The sequence below is a fragment of the Crocodylus siamensis genome, chromosome 1, assembly GCF_052110815.1.
Source record: "Crocodylus siamensis isolate JL-2025a chromosome 1, ASM5211081v1, whole genome shotgun sequence".
Classification (NCBI taxonomy): Eukaryota; Metazoa; Chordata; order Crocodylia; family Crocodylidae; genus Crocodylus; species Crocodylus siamensis.
In genome coordinates, this window is record NC_143395.1 from 220,522,977 (window position 1) to 220,541,145 (window position 18,169).

Below are 18,169 nucleotides of genomic sequence, written 5' to 3' on the forward strand. Positions count from 1 at the left end.
ACATCTGCTGGGAGGGCAACACAGCACTACTCAGGCAATCCAGGAAGTTTTCAGAGAGTGTTGGGGACAACTTCCTGGTGCAAGTGCTGGAGTGACCAACTAAAGACCATGTTTTTCTTGACCTGCTGCTCACAAATGGATGAACTGGTGGGGGATGTAGTAGTGGGTGGCAACTTGGGCAGCAGCCACAACTGAGTTCAGGATCCTGAGGAGAGGAAGGATGGAAAGCAGCAGATTAGGGACCCTGGACTTCAGAAAAGCAGCTTTTGACTCACTCAAGGAACTCATGGGCAGGATCTCCAGGGAAGCCAGTCTGAGGGGGAGAGGAGTCCAGGAGAGCTGGCTGTACTTCAAAGAAGCCTCACTGAGAGTGCAGGAACAAACCATCCCGATGTGCAGGAAGACCAGCAAGTATGGCAAAAGACCAGCTTGGCTTAGCAGGAAACTCTTCAGTAAATTAAATCACAAAAAGGAAGTGTATAATCAGTGGAAACTTGGACAAACACCTAGGCAGGAGTATAAGAGCATTGCTTGGGCATGCAGGGATGAAATTAGGAAGGCCGAAGTACAACTGGAGTTCAGCTAGCAAGGAACACGAAGGGTAATAAGGGTTTCTACAAGTATGTCGGCAGCAAGAGGAGAATCAGGGAAACTGTGGGTCCCTTACTGAATGGGGGAGGCAACCTAGTGACAAGAGGATGCAGAAAAGGCTGAAGTGCTCAATGCCTTTTTCACCTCAGTCTTCACAGGGAAGTTCAGCTCCCAGACTACTGCACCAGGCTTAGAAATGGATTCCTTGAGGATCTGCTCCATGATTTTTCCAGGGACTGAGGTGAGGTTGATTGGTCTATAGTTCCCTGGATCCTCCTCCTTCCATTTCTTAAAGATGGCCACTATATTTGCCCTTTTCCAATCATCCAGGACCTCCCCAATTACCATGAGTTTTCAAAGATAATGGCCAACAGCTCTGCAAATCGCACTGGTTAACTCCCTCAGCACCCGCAGGGGCATCCTGTTTAGCCCCATGAACTAGTGCACATCCAGCTTTTTGAAACAGTCCCTTACCTGTTCTTTGGCCACTGTTAGCTGCTCATCTTCTCCCCAGACAAGAACTGGCTGCTAAGGCAACTCTGTGACTGCTGGAGCACAGTGAGCAAAGGCACTGCTGCAACAAGGCACAACCCCGAGACCCCCTTTCTTTCTCTTCTCATTCACCCACTGTTTGCTTCTGTAAGGCCAGGGATGAGGGAACCCACCAGCTGGAGCTGTGGCATGCAATGTTGTCAGATGAGAGAGAAAAAACAGGAAAAAAGAGGACAAAACTCCAGAGTAATGCGGAGGCCTCCTGCTGGCAGGTATGGAGGGAGGCATCTCATCAGCCTGTGCAGTGGGAACCCAGTCACTGGCTGCCAGGTACCAGGAACCAAAAGCAGCAAAACCAACTCCCAGCTAAACAGCTGCTTGGCCCCACCATAGCAGTGGGGAACAGAATCACTCCCCCCTGCTCCCACCCCCAGGCAGCTCTCCCCGGGAGACCTACCAGGTAATTTACAGTAGACGCTAGTTTACAGTGAAGAACAAACACCTACAGATTCAGGCCCACCTCCGGAAACAGACTGTCAAGGGCAGGAGATTAAGAGATTCCCCGTCCAGAGGGGCAGACCAGCACCGTACACTGCTCCTCTCTTCATCAAGTTCCTTTTCTCGTCTCTGGAGGATTCTTCTCTTCACCCAAAACCTGTTCCAGCAAGCAGCCAAAGCAATGCCCACCTCCCCTGCCTGCCTGATTCCCTGCTTGGTCTTGTTAATGTTTAAAGAAAACCTAACCCGAGTTAAGGAGAAAAAATAGCATCAGCCAGGCGATGGCTCACAAGCAGTGCCGATTCAAATCTTATGACTCAAATGCAGCAGCCCCCTCGCTCGCAGACCAGCGGCCACCTTCATCTTCTCATTTGCTCTAAATTATTGCTTAATGATAATGAATCCGCTGAGTTTGTTTATCACAATAAGTTTAGCTCTGTGTCAATCATTTTATTCATTAGCATTCCTCACAAGCAGGCCTCGCCGAGAACAAGTTGGAGATCCAGCCTCTCACCATTTCTAAAAACAGAACTCAGGAGGAAAATACAAAAATATATCAGAGAGTGAGTAACTAATTACAGTAACCCTGCAGAGGCGTGACACCGGCACAGGTGTGTCCCTGCAGGAGACTCGGGCACAAGGACCTCGTTAGGCTGTGATGACTCAGTAGCAAATGCAGACTGGCTCCTGTGTTCAGTGACTCTCGCGCACACCCCCAAAGCTCTGATCTCTTAATACTAAGGAGTTTCAAAAGCTCAGAGCAGAGAAAATTAACAACACTCCACTGGCAGACGGACATAGTGAAGTGTACAAGCAGTGTCAGATACCACAGTGACAGGCACAGAATAAAATAACACAGAGGGAACCATGACACAGCTCCGATGGTGAGGTGAGGACCTGGACAAAGGAGGAGAAATGTGAAGGTGGCCTGTCTTTCATGACTGGTCAGGTCTAAGCTGGGACGTGGAACAAAGGTGATTATTACTTAGAGTTTGAATCCGCGCCGTGTCTTGCTCCCAGCACACCAAAGAGGCATGGAAGACACATGCCCAGAGACCTGACCCTACAGCACACCGACTGCATTTACAGTTTTTAACTCATCGCATTCATGAAGATTCAGTTCATGTGACCCCATCAGCAAGGCAACAGCCATAGGGAAAGCATCATTTTCACTAACAAGCTGTTGCACGCTGCCGGGCCTCTCTCAAAAGGCACCAACTGCATCGCACTCCATCTCAGCGCAGGCTACGAAGAGAGCATCAGGCAGGCCCTTCTGACAAAGGATAGGAAGGGATTTCGAGAATGAGGGCAGAAAACAATAAGGCGCTTTGAAACATTGTCAGGAGGAAAGTGAAAAGGCGGGATGTGTCACCTGGGAAAGGAGATGAATGAGGGGAGAGTTGATTAAAAGTTAACAGAGCAGATCAGGAGACTCTGTTCTGCCTGTCATGTGATACACAAGGGGACCGTCAATGAAAAGGTGGAAAATTCAGGACTCGACCTTTCACCTGAAAATCAATATGCCAATTTAATGCTAATAATCTCAAAAGTGAGTTAAACCTTTGGTCTTGCACCAAGTCTCTATGTGTAACGGGTGAGGACGTGACCTGAATGTGATGAAGCCAAGTCTGCCTGCTATGGAGTTTTTTTGGTCTCTTTCTGAAGCATCTAGCAATGGTGGCTGTTGGAGACAGGACGCAGCTTGGATGGACGTTCAGGCCTGTGCCAGGCTGCACTTCCTGTGTTCCTCAAAAAACCCACAATGTTCTACCTTTGTATGATGGTCAGGTAAGAGGCACTGAGACAAGAGCACAACCACAGTGAAAGGGAGGAAAACAGAGCAACTTTCAACCCAGACTGACCAGCAGCAACCACACTGAAACATGAGAAAAGCCGGTATCTGAAAGAGGAATAATTAAGAGCATGAAGCCCCCACTGGTTACATGAAACATCAGCAGTACATTGGACCACAAAATGGAGATGCTGAAGCAGCTCTAGATTTTAACCAGGGAGGTAGGGTTTGGGTTTGGGGGTTTTTTAATTGGTCGTCCTAGTCCAGGCTTTTATTTTTAAAGAGGTTTTGCAGTTAGAACCCAAACAATATGATCATCAGGGTCAATTTTAAGATGATCCTGATCGAGACAGCAGGGAACAGAGAACTGCTGCCCCAGACCTTTGTATCAGATATTAAACCCTTCGCAGGCCAATGTCACCTCTAGTAAGGAGAGGTCTCTCTTCCAGCTGACACGCATCACATGGGAAAAACCACTCAGCCTATTACGCAGACATTTGTAAAACTGTTGCACACTTTAATAGCTCCAATTTGCATTGTAAAAAGCCCCCAGCAGGGCCCAGCACAGTGGCTAAGCAGTAAGTCTGATCCTAAATACAAACACAATAACGTGCTATTTTTTTGCCCTGTGCACAGTTCCACACAGCCTCTCCCTGAGTGATGCTCGTGCTTTGTTTTGTTAAAAAAAGTTCATCTGGATTTGGATGCAGCAAATTCATTGTTTTCTATAAATTATATCAGTGAACATATTTTAACATGAATTCCATTCAATTTTACACTTACAGCCATTAATATTTTTACACCTTGAAATGTTTCCCGCCGCACTGAGTGCCTTCTCTCGAAGTTTTGCCTGTGTGAATTCATAAGAGGGCTCCCCAACTCCAGTTTCTCCAACAGCTGGATCCAGCAGTAAGCATGCTTCAAATTCAGTCCCTGCCCACGGTCAAGCTGCGTTTGGCCTGCCATGCCTGTGGGGTTGCAGTGCTGTTGCAAGCTGGGGGTTCATTTCGCACCTACAGCTCCAGGTCCTGAAGGTCTCCCCAGCTGGGCCCGATCCTCACTTTAACGTTCAGTTTCACTGAAAGCTTCATGGCGTTCTCCATCTCATGCTTGACAATCTGAGCTACCTACAAGGAAACACGGTTGGGAGCATCAGTGCTTTAACAAGGGGCTCAGACCTATGTACCCCAGACACCCACTTCCACAGTCCCAATTTTGATTTGGAGCATGTATTTGGACTGATTCTCTACTTGAAGGGGGTCTTATGAACCCAGAGGGACAAAAGGAGAGGTTTGCGAAGGAGACAATTTCCCCGGGAGACTTGTCTCCCTGCTGCAGTCAGAAACCAGCTCATCCAGACATTCTCCAAAGCAGGCCAAAGGGAGAAACCGAAGCAAATCATTTAATGAGCTGCCTCAGCATCAGCACTGCACAGATCTCACTCAATTAAACGCTTTCTAATCCCACAGGATCTCCTCTCACACAGCTGCAAAAGCCTCGGTACTCCTCAGAGCCCATTCTGAAAATAATACAACAGAGGCAAGATACAAAGGCCCACAAAGCAAAGAAAGTTCAGAGGTGAGGAGTGGAGCTCCTCCTTAGCATTGGCTCAAGAAGGTACTCTGGGAAACCAACACTGGCCCCTGGGAAAACAAAAGCATTTTCCCCATAGTCTCCTAACAGCGATGTAATCACATGGGCTTTCAACATGCTGAAAGAGCCGTTCTGGCACATGGCATACTCCAGTCATCAGGGGCTGCCAGCTTTTGATTCTGAAAAGCAGAACCAGGCACAGCACTTCCTGAAGTTCCCAGGTCCTCTGGTATAGGCACCCTCATCTTCATCCCGGCACACCTGACTCAGCTCCCCCCTTTTGAGCCTTTGCCCATTTCAGACCAATGCCCTACACCCTCTCTCTCACACCAACATCCGAAATGTGGAATCACGGAACTGAGGCAACAGAAAATGGTCTGCAGCAGAGAAAGACACTCTGGGTTGCAGCAAACGGTGTCAGTGTAGACAGCCCAGCAAAAGGACAAGGGAGGCAGCATGCAGAACACCTGAGTGTGTGGGTCTCTCCAGATGTGTAAGCAAAGGCACAATGGGATCCAATATGGAATCCACAATCACGCTTCCTGCCACACCACGTGATTGTGGACTGCATATCAGATCCCATTGTGCCTTTATCTGCACATCTGGAGACCACATGTGCATGGCACGAAGCCCAATTGTGGGTTTGCACATCAGATCCTGTCCTGCCTTATTGCACCATATGTCCCCACAGCTGGGAGTCCTCTCAGCTACCATGGTTTGCCCCCATGGCCGGAGGCCTGTCAGCTGCCGGCTCCTAGGCTGAGGGGCAGATTGTACACCCCCCCACTCCCCAATTGAAAGCTCTGGGCAGATGACAGGGCTCCCAGCCCCAGGGTTGCCCCTGGCCATGTGTTCAATGAATGATGTGATAGGAACCAGCCACAAAGTTAACATATCTTTTTTGTGGAATCACTTTGTAGCTTATTCCTCCTTTTACCACGCCATTCACTGACTGAATGTGCGGCCTGGTCACAATTTAAGATGTGATGAATTGGCTACACATGGTAGGGGCCTGTGTGTATGTAATGGGAACCTCAGTGGGGGACTGGAATGAGTGCTGGGCTGTGACCAGGAGTGGGCAGCTGAAATCAGGAAGCAGAACAGGAACACAGATGAATACAGCAGAGAGCCATGTCAGGTTATCCTGAGCTACCCTCTCAAGCACATACCTGGAAAACTGCACAGAAGCTGTGTGCATCAGGGCCCAAGACTGCCTTCCTAGCCCAGCTGTCCGCATGGTGGGTTCACAGCTCATCTTAGCACTGGAGGCTGCAAACCAGCAGCAACCCCACAAATCCCTGCCTGTCCTGCACTTCCTGTTTCAACTGCCCAAGCACAGCAGGAGAGTTGAGTGTTCAGACTGATTCCCAGAAACTTCCATGTTGCGCAGAGCCTAACACAACGTTCAGCAGCCACCAGGTAAGCTGCAGACAGGCTGGGCCTGCTCCTGGGGCTATTTGTTCTCCTGGCTGTGGACAACCCTTGGCATCGACCCTGAATGTCAGTGTGGATGCTCTCTCCATTCTCTGAAGAGCCAGAGAGTGAAGCTCCATTGTTTGGGGAGTTTAAAATGTTTGTTGTCAGAGGGAAACCACCCAAACGAATTAATCCTGCTTGGCCCCCAGGTGAAGGAGCAGATTGTTCCTCATCGGCAATGTCCGTGACCCTAAACCCCAGGTAGCTACAAACACTTCCAAACGTTGGCGCTTTTGTCGATGTAGTAGCAATAGGTATTTCTCTGCCCTGGCAGGCAGATGGCAGGAGGAATGCAGCCCTGTTATTCCTATACAGAAGCAGCCAGGGTGTTTAACCCAAGGGATCTGTGTTTCTGCAGAGGCAGGCATTGCAACAGACCCCCTGTCTTGGAAGACAAAGTGTTCCCAGCATGTGCCCTGCCCAGGATGCCTCAAAACCTTTTCCCCTCTGTGGGCTACACTGCAATTTTTTTTTTAGTTGGCCTAGTAAAAGGTAACATCTCTGAACCAAGAGTTTTAGAGTTTTGCATTTCTTTTTGTCTCAGACCAACACGGCTACCAAATAATTTAAATAGAGACATTTTCTGATGAGCACCTTCCCCTGTTCACCATTGCACATATCATTCCGGTGACAACCATGGTAATCACTTCCACACAGAAATATCATCATTAGGGAAGTATTTATATTTATGTAAATAGCAGACTCAGATGGCCTGGTGACACCTATGCTGTCCCCTGTGACTCTGAGCCCTGCCCTTCCAGGGGAAACAAACAGCAGAGAAGCCCTGGGATTCCCTCAAACTGCCAGCATTTCCTTGATTCAGGGTGCCTCCCACATACCTCAGACAGCTAGGATCCAGCCAGTAGTCAATAAATCTTCCCCCACCCCTCCCAATCTATGACCCAGCATCTCATGTACAGAGAAGGGTGACCAGCGCTATAGAAGGGCTCCTATATGAGGAAAGAATGAAAAAGCTATCTTTCTCCAGCTTGGAGTGGGGAGGGAAGAGATAATGGAGAAGGACTGATAGAGGTGGACCTTCTCAACTCCACTGAGGCAGAAAAAGATCTTGGAGTCACTGCTGACTCCAGGATGAACATGAGTCGCCAATGTGATGAAGCAGTTGGGAGAGCCAATCGCACCTTGTCGTGCATCCATAGGTGCTTCACAAACAGGTCTAGGGAAGTTGCAAAGAGTTGCAGAAGATTCAGCCAGACTGCAGTAAGTCCCTTTTCAACTGGTGTAACCATAACCATTTCCTCTGCCCTCATGTTCCATACTTCATCTTTTTTGTGGTTACTGGTTTGAAACCAAGATCAGGAGAAAGGCACAAGCTCTAACATCTTGGTCACCATTCCCAGTCTCCTAGGACCCTTGTTACATTACTGGGCCTCCACTGTCCTCATTCTGATACATGACCTGCCCAGACCAAGCCAGGGAGATGGTGGATGAGGCTCAAATGTTGTGCCTCTGGCCATGCTTCAATCCGTTCCCCATCTTTGTTGGTTGCATTGTATCCCCAGCTGACGCTATGGCTGTTAAATTTTCCAATGACCACTTGTGTCTTACTGTTAGGGACCTACTGAATTTGTGAGATTTTTGTGAAAGATGTGAATTTGGGTGGGCTCTGCAAAAAATGGCAGAATTGCTGCAAAAAATGGGTTTGTAGAAACTGAATACTAACCTTGAGACCGGCAATTCATGCTAGCTATTAGATGCTGGCATGCTGCATCCAGCTGCAGTTGCTGCAGACATTCTCTGTCTCTTTGGGGTGAACACTTGTCCATACACTGAGATGGCGACACTCAGCATCCACTGAGTTAACTGTTTTTTTAATGGCTTCTGCAGCCTTAATCAAGGGATTAGGTCCACGGAAGCCACTGATGCGTTATCAATCCAAGAACTTAATTAAGCTCTAAACTGAAATATCTTATTAAAATAAAGCTACATACAACATGAATGGTAACTAATACCAACTATATACACTTTATTAAAGGACGTTATAAAAAGGAGTTCATTGGAAGGGTGAGGCAGCGTTTTGTGGGGGCACAGAGATGTGGAAACCAGTCTAGTCTTTTCCACCTTTGGAACTGAGGGTGCCTGCCAATGTGCTGGGAGGCTGCTCTGGCTGGGTGCTGTAATTAGTGTGTTGAAGCAGACTTGATTAATTGAGTCTGCTGGAGCGTGCTAATTAGTACGATCCAGCTAGCTTCCGCATCTAGTGCATCAGCGTCTCCGTACTTCAAAATGGCAAGGGCGGGGAGGGGGCTTAACTCATTTGACAAGCTTTAGGTAAAGTGTCCCTGCTGCCGTTTTGAAGTAGGGGGAAGCTGATACATGAGACACTCTGGGAGCTTTAATTAGAATGGCTCTCAGAGCCACTCTAATTAACTCTCCCCCACCACCACCAGACCACATGCAAAAATGCCCTGAGATACCAGTAGGCAACTTAACCTAACCTGGAATGGAACAGCTCTTGCCCACTGCCTAAATCCTTTCTACTTCGGAGTGACACTAGACCGCACACCTTTGTATAAAGCTCACGTAGAAAAGACAAAGCGCACAGTTAATTTCTGGAACAACATATTGAAAAAGCTCGTCAACTGCAAATGGGTGGCAATCCAACATTACCAACTACCATGCTTGCACTCTGTTATTTGGCAGCTGAATACATGTTCCGGGTTTGAGAAAGATCAGCACGCACAAAGAAGCTAGACACGGTGCTGAACAAAAGTTGTAGGTGCATTACTGGATGCCATAAACTAACAAATGTCAATAGTCTCACTTATTCATTGGAATCTCCCCACCAGACATCAGGAGAGAAGTAGCAAGGCAAAACAGAATGCACCCAGAAGATCAAAAACAAAGACAAAAGGGACCCATTACATGGCCACATTGTAGCTCCCAGTAGAATAAAATCATGGAAAAGTTTTCTCCCTACAGCACAGCCACCGGTTAAAACACCAATAGCCACACAAATACAAATGTGGCAGTCATGATTAAAGATGACCCAGGAGGAGGTAGGATAAATATCAAAGCTCCCTATAGACTCAGAGATTGAATGACCAACATGGAGAAGCCTGAACTGGCTCTGAGCAGGGGTCAATAAAACTAAAGAGAACATGCAACTCTGGGGATACTCTAATGACACAAACACCATGTGTGAATGTGGAGGAAGCTTTCAGACTATAGAAAACCTAGTGGCCTGCCCACTTTGGGAAACCTGCATCAACAACGACTGAGCAACAGTATGACAGTTTTTGGACTCAAATTTGAACATAGCGACGGGACAAGAAGCAACAGCAGCAGCAAAAGACGGAAGGAATGTTAAAATGCCTTAATATTTCAAATTCTGTATCTGGTTCCTTCCTTTTTCTGTGTCTTAATAAAAAGGTAAAGGAATTTTAGTGGTGACTGTTTGCCGGGGCGCTAAACTGACCAAGGTCCGCGTGCTCAAAATCCAAAGCTCGTTAACGGGTTAATGGTGTATAGAGACAAGATCCCATGAATCTCTCAGACATTCCAGACCCAACTTACTCTATCAAAATTACCACGGCTGGGGGTTGTTAGCTTGGTGACCCTGCACTAGTTACCTACTGACCACAGAGAAAGCGTTTGATTTGGGGTTTTTATCATGGAAAATCAGAGCTCTTCCTGCCCCCCTCATTCACCAAGACAGTTGCAGCTGTCCACCCCCCTGCAACTGTTTCGTGGCGCTGAGCAGCCCTGATGTGCCAGTGCTCTGCCCCTGCCATTGCCCCTCACTCACAAGCCACAGCCCCCAGCCCTGCCAATGTCCATCGTTCCCTATCCACAGCCCTTCTAGGCCCTGTTGGTGTCTCTCAATCCCCACCCACAGCCCCCCATCTCCCCACCCCTGCTGGAGGGGGCCCCCAGCTGCCAGGCTACAAGGTCAGGGACCCAGGCCCCCAGCCCCCGCACCTGAACCCCAGCTGCTACCCACAGGAAGCCATGGCTTCTGTGCACCCAGTGGGAAGCAGAGCACGGAAACCTCCCCCTTGGGAGGCACGGCCAGAGTACAGCCTGTTGTCCGGGGGCCTCCACAGCTCAGTGGGAAGGACCGGGCACAGCAGGGCAGAGAAGCTTGATCCTGCCATGGCGAGGTACCCCCTGCCTGCCTGGCAGCAGCAGGGGTGGAACAGTGGGATTGTGCCTCCTGCTGCTGCTGGGTGGGCAGGGGATGCCTCCCCATGGCAGCGCAGGGCTCATGGAGGCAGCTTCAAGCTGCCCAAACCCACTCTGCCCTACTGCACCAGATTCTGCTTGCTGGATTGTGGAGGCCCCAGGGGGAGGGCAGCAGGGCGGGAAGCCCTGCCCCCAGCCCATGCACAAATCTGGGGAGCACATGCCCTTCATGCCACCCCCCCCACCCCAGGATTGCATGCAGCAGCAGCAGAGAGCCAGCTCTCCCCACTCCCTGGAGAAGCTGCTCATGGCCCTGCCCCACTCACTGCCTGGCCCTGAAACCACACATTCTGGCTCCTGGCCCCAAGCCCCACACACCACCCAGATTGGGCAGCAGCCCCAGCCTTGCCCACCTCCATCCCTCCCTCACTGTGAGGGTCTCAATTCTCCACGCCCCCCACCCCCGACTTACCCGCAGGAGCTGCTCTCCAGGCTGCCTGGTGACCGAGTGCATGCATACGTATGCACATGCACATGGCACACCCTGCCCAATCGCCCTCCCTCAGCAGCCCCTTGCAGGCTGGAACTCTGCCAGCCTGAAAGGGGAAACCCATCTTAGCCTGCATTTTTCTCCTTTAAAGGAGAAAATCTGCATTTTACCACATTTTTCTGTTGCGAACAGAAAATCCAGATCCCTGCTCATAAGTCATGTGCCCCAGCCCCCTAACCATTTTCACTGCCTTCTACTAGACTTTTTCCAGTTTGTCCACATCCTTTTTGTAGCAGGAGGCCCAAAACTGGACACAGTCTTCTAGATGTTGCCTCATCAGTGCCAGAGGGGAATAATCACGTCCCTTAATCTACTGGCAACACTCCTACTAATGCAGCCCAGTCTGCTGTCAGCCTTCTTTGTGACATGTTACAAGAGGAAGATGAAAGTTGGATCATTTTTTTTTGTTGGAAACAGATTTAGTAACATCAGTGAGCTAAACCCAAGATAAAAAATGCCAGGCTGAATCGAGGCAAAACTGCCTTGTATAAATAATGAGAGAATTCAAAATGGCAGCTCAAGAAATCTGCTGGCTGGACACACACCTGGACCATGTTACAGAAGACAAATATGAAAGCTTAGGATGCTCTTTAAGTTGCACATCTGTTCAGGAATGCATTAATAATGAAAGAGTCATAAAAAGCCCCACCACATTCAAAAGCAGCAGAAGACTGGCTATTCAAATGAGGACTTTAGTCCCCTTCAGGATGAATCTGGAAGCCATCCATGTCAGTCTTGGGGAGAATGGGCCCTCTGCAACAGGCAAGAGACAATCAAAACACATCAGCAGGGTGAATGACTCATGGTAAAACCCTGGTGTTCTGGGAAGAAATGCAGGTTGCTTTTCCCCCAACCTCATTTTATACTTAAAAATATAGTTAAAAAAAAAAAGATAAAAGGCTCTAGCATTCCCCACTACCCCACCTCCCTCCTGTTAGGAGCTTGCACCCAAACGTACAAGACTGGCAAGATAGTTTCAACAGTTAACCCTGAAAAGCAACAAGGGCAGGGAGATGACAGCTGCTGATGGAGAAGGGACGGACACAGCCAAACCATTTTTTATGAGGGGCACAGAAAGGGGTCAGGATGAGCTTTTCCACAGCTGGCCATATACACTGATATCCCATTTGGTAAAACTCCATCCAAGCAGTTATGAAGACTGCACTGATTTAGAATTAAAATGTTCTCGATTTTAATATATTAAATAATATATTTTCAATTCCTAGCCTAGCGTAACTCATAAAATAAAAAGGACCCAGGAGCATGTACCCAATGTTATGATTGCCTAATTTGTTTCAGATCTACAGGTACCCACGTTATAGAGCAATGGTGCTCAACCACTGGCCCTCAGAGCCATGCCATCCAGCCGGGGGCTCTCCGAAAGTCTGAATTTGAAAGCGAGGGAGCAGTAGCAGCATTAATTGCTAGGAAGACCCCAGAACTATGGCAATTAACACAACAAATTTGGCTCCTTCAAAGCCAAATTTCCAGACGCGTGGGGAGCACTATAGGCTAGATGACATGACTCCATGCACTAGATAGCACCAATGTGTGGGGCCATATCCGGTGTGTGGGGTTGTTGCATGACCAGATTCAGTACAGAGCTGCTAGACTGGAGCATTGGGTCACACCTGCAGACCAACAGCATGTTGGGTCCAGCCTATGGACTGGCCCTGTGCATGAGATCCAGCTCATAGACCAGCCCTACACGACTCATCCAGCCCAAGGGACCAGATATGTTAAGCACCACTGTTATAGAGGACCCAAAAAATTATGAAACAGTTACGTCTAAATCAGTGCAGTCTTCATATAACCTCAATTTTACAAATACTGCATTTCTCATTTCTGTATGTTTAAACACTGTGAGATTCTGAAGAGATCAGCCACTGGCAATCCTAAATGGCAGTAAAAATTTCATGTGCCAACACCAATGAGATTAGGGAACCCTTATATTTCCCTAAGCTTGATAAGAACCAGAGTACTGTAGGGAAGCTGTGCATGAACTGCTTCCAACCAGCAAACGGAGAAGACGTCCACCAGTGCAATCTTTACATGGTGCTTTGTGCAAAGTGAAGGGAGGGGACAGGATAGCACTTGCACCTCCCTGATCCAGGAACCTCTCCATTAGCACTTGGCTCAGGTTTCCTATCCTCTTCTCTTACTCCAGAACAGATTGCCAGCACAAGACAACATCATGCAGAGTTACACCCCAGCTAGTTCATGTTACCTCCCAGAGCAGCCAACTAATCTGACTGTCTTCTACCTGGGCTAATTAGATCAAAAGGGCTAATCAGCCTGCCTACATTACTGCACTGAGGTAACTATGCTGTTTTCTGTTTGGGAGGCAGGGAACATGGAGAAGCACTTCAGCACATTACATGTCAAGGCAGGAATGTTGAGACATGCCAGTTGAGTTTGTAGCCTACCCACAACACCTCCATCACCTGGCAACAGGCCATGGACTTCTGGTGGAGAACCACTGCTTCAGGAGACACACCTGTAAGAGCATGAGTCACCAGAGGCCTTGAAACAGCTCATCCCAGCAACACAAAGATGCTTGAGCAAAGGGTTAACACATGATCTCCTTATTACCTGACTCACAAAGGGTGGGAAGTGACACACACTTGTAAAGTTAATGACCACAAGAGCAGCAGTGCTCAACCTCCTGCTGATGTGGCCTGCGGCACCAAGTCATCCAGCCTGCAGGACTCCCCAAAGGTCCAGAAATTTGGTGGTGAGGGAGCAGTTGCACCATGCCCCCACTGCCAAATCTCCAGACACATGGTGAGCCCCGGGCTCTGAGTGCAGGCCCCAGCATTTGATTCCAGTCCACAGGATTGTGGCAGAGGTGGCACCGGGCCCCAAGCCTGCCATGCAGAGGGTTGGTAGGGGGTGGTGCCAGGCCCCCAGGACCCAATTCTAGAGTAGTGTCAGGAGGAGACTGTGCCAACTCCCCCAGGACCCAATTCTGGCACACAGAGGGCAGGAGGGGTTGGTGCCCAATCCCTGTACTCAGTGGGAGAAAAGAGGGGGTGGTGATGGACCCCAGGGCCTGATCCAGGCTGCAGATGGACCCTGTACCATTCAAGTTGCCCACAGGGCCAAAAGACTGAACACCATTGCACTGGATCACTGCTCACTATTCTGGGAGTGTCAGTCAAACAGAGCGAAGGGATGGAGCCACAGCATGGGGACTCTTCTTTGACCTGTACTGAAATACTCAATAACAGGCACAGTTACTTAGCCATGGCTTACTGTTATAGTTGCTATTTCATAGTTTCATAGTAGCTAGAGTCGGAAGGGACCTAGGTAGATCATCTAGTCCGACCCCCTGCCTTGGCAGGAAAGAGCACCGGGGTCAGATGACCCCGGCAAGGTGCTCATCTAACTTCCTTTTAAAAATCCCCAGGCTAGGAGCCTGAACCACTTCCCCTGGAAGCTGGTTCCAGGCCCTAGCGGCCCTGACTGTGAAGTAGCGCCTCCTATTGAATCTGTCCTAAAGGAAGCCCTGAACACAAATATTTAAGGCACAGGTGGGATAGCCTGCCCGAACAAAACAAACAGCCTGTATGTTTGTATACCGCAGGGAAGCTATTTTGTGAGTGCACAGGCACATTTTTGGAAGCTGTTGTGGAACATCCTGGGGAAAAAAAAAAAGAAAGACTGGGGGAAGGAATAACAAATGAGAAAACAAGTACCAAATGCAGCCTGTCCACCTTTCCATGCAAGAAATGAAATTGTGACCCAAGACACCATGATGCAGACACCTAATTGGCTCTATGAGGCAGAAATTCACAAAAGGAAGAAGAAAAAGCTGCCCAACCAATACTGATGGCTATGGGAGCACAATTACCCATTGCAGTTAGAGAGGAGCTACTTCACTTGTCCAGAGCCCATGCAGAAGCTGGAGGCACATGAGGGTAACAGCATTATAACTAGGGACAACCCATCTTGAGCCTGGCAACTAGAGTTTTAGCTGTGGGATTCCCAGCTTAACCCATAACATAAAAGGATCCAAGAGCATATACCTGACTTTATGCCTGCCCAATTCATTTTAACAAACCTATAGCTACTCATATTATAGCGCAGTGGTGTTCAACCTCTGGCCTTTGGAGCCATGTCATCCAGCCCCTGAGGATCCCCAAATGTCTGGAAATTTGCCAGTGAGGGAGTGGCAGCAGCATTAATTGCTTGGCAAAGCCCAGAGCCACAGCCTTTAATACAGCCACCCCTCCTCCACTGCCAAGTTTCCAGACCGATGAGGAGCCCCATGGGCTAAATGACATGACTCTAAGCATCAGATTGCACCAGCATACAAGGTCGTTCCATGACAAGATCCAGTACAGGGTCAGACTGTATAGGGTTGCACCTGTAGACTAACCACATGCTGCATCCAGCCATAGGGTCAGCTATGTTAAGCATCACTGTTACAGAGGACCCAAGAAACAGACCTAACTGATATGTTGTAATAGTAGGCTGGCTAGAAAAGCAAATGTCCCCTTACCTGAATTACATCATCTTCTGCAACTTCATAGAGGAGCTCATCATGAAGTTGGAGGATGAAGAAACCTCCCGTGATGGGGTGTAACATCCTTCTGTTTCTCCTCCTCTCTAACCTTCCTACATAGGTTTAACAGTACAAAAATATGACAAGTTAACTTCCATTACGCACAGGAGTATGTCTTCACCAAAAAGATCGACACACATTCATAATGCTATACAGCAAGATTCATGTCTGGCAGAGCTTAACAACAAAAATCTCCCTGCCTAAAGAGGTACATATATAAGTCATTATTACGCTATACATCAATATTCACAGAGCTGCTAGGAAAGGAGAATGTTAATCCAAAGCTTTCCCAAGACAAACACTTTATCCCTAAATTATCTAGATGTGAATCAGAACACAAAGAGGGACAAGCACATCTCTTAGACCATCTGTTCCACAAGCAAATTTTAAACACAATCATGTTGGTTTTAATGAGAAGCTGGTTTATACATTCTCCCAGGCAATGAATTAGGGGTTTTGCTCTTCTTCTTCCCAAATAGTTTTAAATGACTAATTCCAAAAACCCTGCAAACTTCTGCCGAGCCAGCCAGCTGCAGTAATCTGGAATTGCAGCTACTTTTTCTGAAAAGCGTGAGCTGCCATTGCCCACAATAACAGGCACAGATACAAACTTGGATCCCAGCAGGCTGGGCATGACGGAAGTGGAATCCCTTTAGTGTACTCTGTGTTAATTGCTTAAAGAAAATACTCAGAAATTAGCAAGTGAAAGGGACAAGGGGGAGGGGGAGGAGAGAGGAAGCGGGGATCCCATTTACAAATGTTGGCTATCCAAGGCTTTGTTCCACCTTTAAAAGTAAGGCTAACATCTAAACAGACCACTGCAGAAAAAACTCTTCTCACACAGTGCATACCTCTGGAAGGGGAAGAGGATGGGGAAAGACAACCACTAGATAAACTGCAGAGAGATCACTGCATTGAGCACCTCCAAAGCTTTCTGCCCACTTAAACTCGTTTTAGCTGGGATTGCTGCTCACATTTCAAGGCTCTGAACTTCAGACAGCATTTAAAACTATTCTCTCTCAGTGACTCTTTCCTCGAGTCACTGCAGTGCTTGGACCATTGTACAACTGGAAACTACCTCTGGGCCCTCACAGACATTTGATAAGTTTGCTATTGGTTCATAGCCCTGACACTGATGATATCAAATCTTGGCTTCATGAAGGAAAAAGCTACCTGACAAATTTTAGAGCTTCTAAAATTAGCTATTACTTTGCTCTGAGACCTGTAATTGGAAGTACAGTATTAAGACAGCCTCCTGCTATGGATGGAAGAATATGAATTACCACACAAATAAAAATCTAAGACCCCCTAAAGTAACTTTTCTAGAACAAATGGCAGATTAACAAAAAGCATGGCTTGTGCTATGCTATAAAAGGTTTTAATGGCATTCAGCTGAGAACAAGCTGCTTAACTTGATTATAGCTTTGCTAATTCATGAGTAATGTGGCCAACACAAATTTATGATGATTAAAGCTTCATACAACACCATTACAAATGCATTTTAGATTTAATTCCAACAGAAGCGGTATTCTTTAACAACTAACTGTCACACCCAGTATTTTCTTGCTGCCTTTGAAACTAAAGCAGTGATTCTCAACTAAGTTACTGTGGCACCTTGGGTGCCTTCAGATCCTTTCAAGGGTGCCATAGAATGCCACACAATGTGAGCACTGCTATGTTTGCAAACATGGTTCATAAGATAAACCCAGAGATTTCAAATACAAATCCGGTGTTAAAAACATTCTGATCTGTTGTGGTCTTTCTGAGTTCTTTGCAAAAGAAAAGGTTGCTCTATTGTCCTTCTGTAGTCAAAAACTGAATGAAAACTAAGAGATGACTTTTCATAAGGGTTGCTTCAGGTCTAAAAGGTTTAGGGAACCTAAGGGTTGGGGAACTCCCCTCTTGCCAGCACGGAGACGGAAAAGGATCTTGGAGTCGTCATTGACTCCACGATGAACATGGGCCGGCAGTGTGGGGAGGCAGTCAAGAAGGCCAACCGTACCCTGTCATGCATCCACAGATGCATCTCGAGCAGGTCCAGGGAGGTGATCCTCCCCCTCTATGCGGCACTGGTCAGGCCGCAGCTGGAGTACTGCGTCCAGTTCTGGGCGCCACACTTCAAGAGGGACGTGGACGATATGGAAAGAGTTCAGAGGAGGGCCACTCGTATGATCAGGGGTCAGCAGGGCAGGCCTTATGAGGAGAGGCTACGGGACCTGAACCTGTTTAGCCTCCACAAGAGAAGGTTAAGGGGGGACCTTGTGGCCTCTTACAAACTGGTCAGGGGGGATCAGCAGGTATTGGGGGAGTCCCTGTTCCCCCGTGCGCTGCCAGGAGTGACCAGGAATAACGGTCACAAGCTGGCGGAGGGTAAGTTTAGATTAGATATTAGGAGGCGCTACTTCACAGTCAGGGCGGCTAGGGCCTGGAACCAGCTTCCAGGGGAAGTGGTGCAGGCTCCTAG

At 48.1% G+C, this 18,169-nt stretch overlaps 1 protein-coding gene across 5 annotated transcripts in view; it reads right to left on the reverse strand.

Annotated features, from left to right (window-relative positions):
* Window positions 1-2,079: 2,079 nt before the first annotated feature.
* Window positions 2,080-18,169, reverse strand: part of POLQ (DNA polymerase theta) — a 97,239-nt gene continuing 81,149 nt past the window's right edge. For 3 of the 5 annotated variants that reach the window (XM_090057270.1, XM_090057260.1, XM_090057306.1), the window contains 2 exons: window positions 15,643-15,758; window positions 2,082-4,500 (listed from right to left, as the gene is read on the reverse strand). In XM_090057270.1, the coding sequence (XP_089913396.1) occupies window positions 4,387-4,500; window positions 15,643-15,758 (230 nt within the window). In that variant the 3' untranslated portion in view covers window positions 2,082-4,386. Of the gene's footprint in view, window positions 4,501-15,642; window positions 15,759-18,169 lie in introns of all 5 variants that reach the window. The other 2 variants (XM_090057288.1, XM_090057279.1) reach the window with 2 other exon arrangements.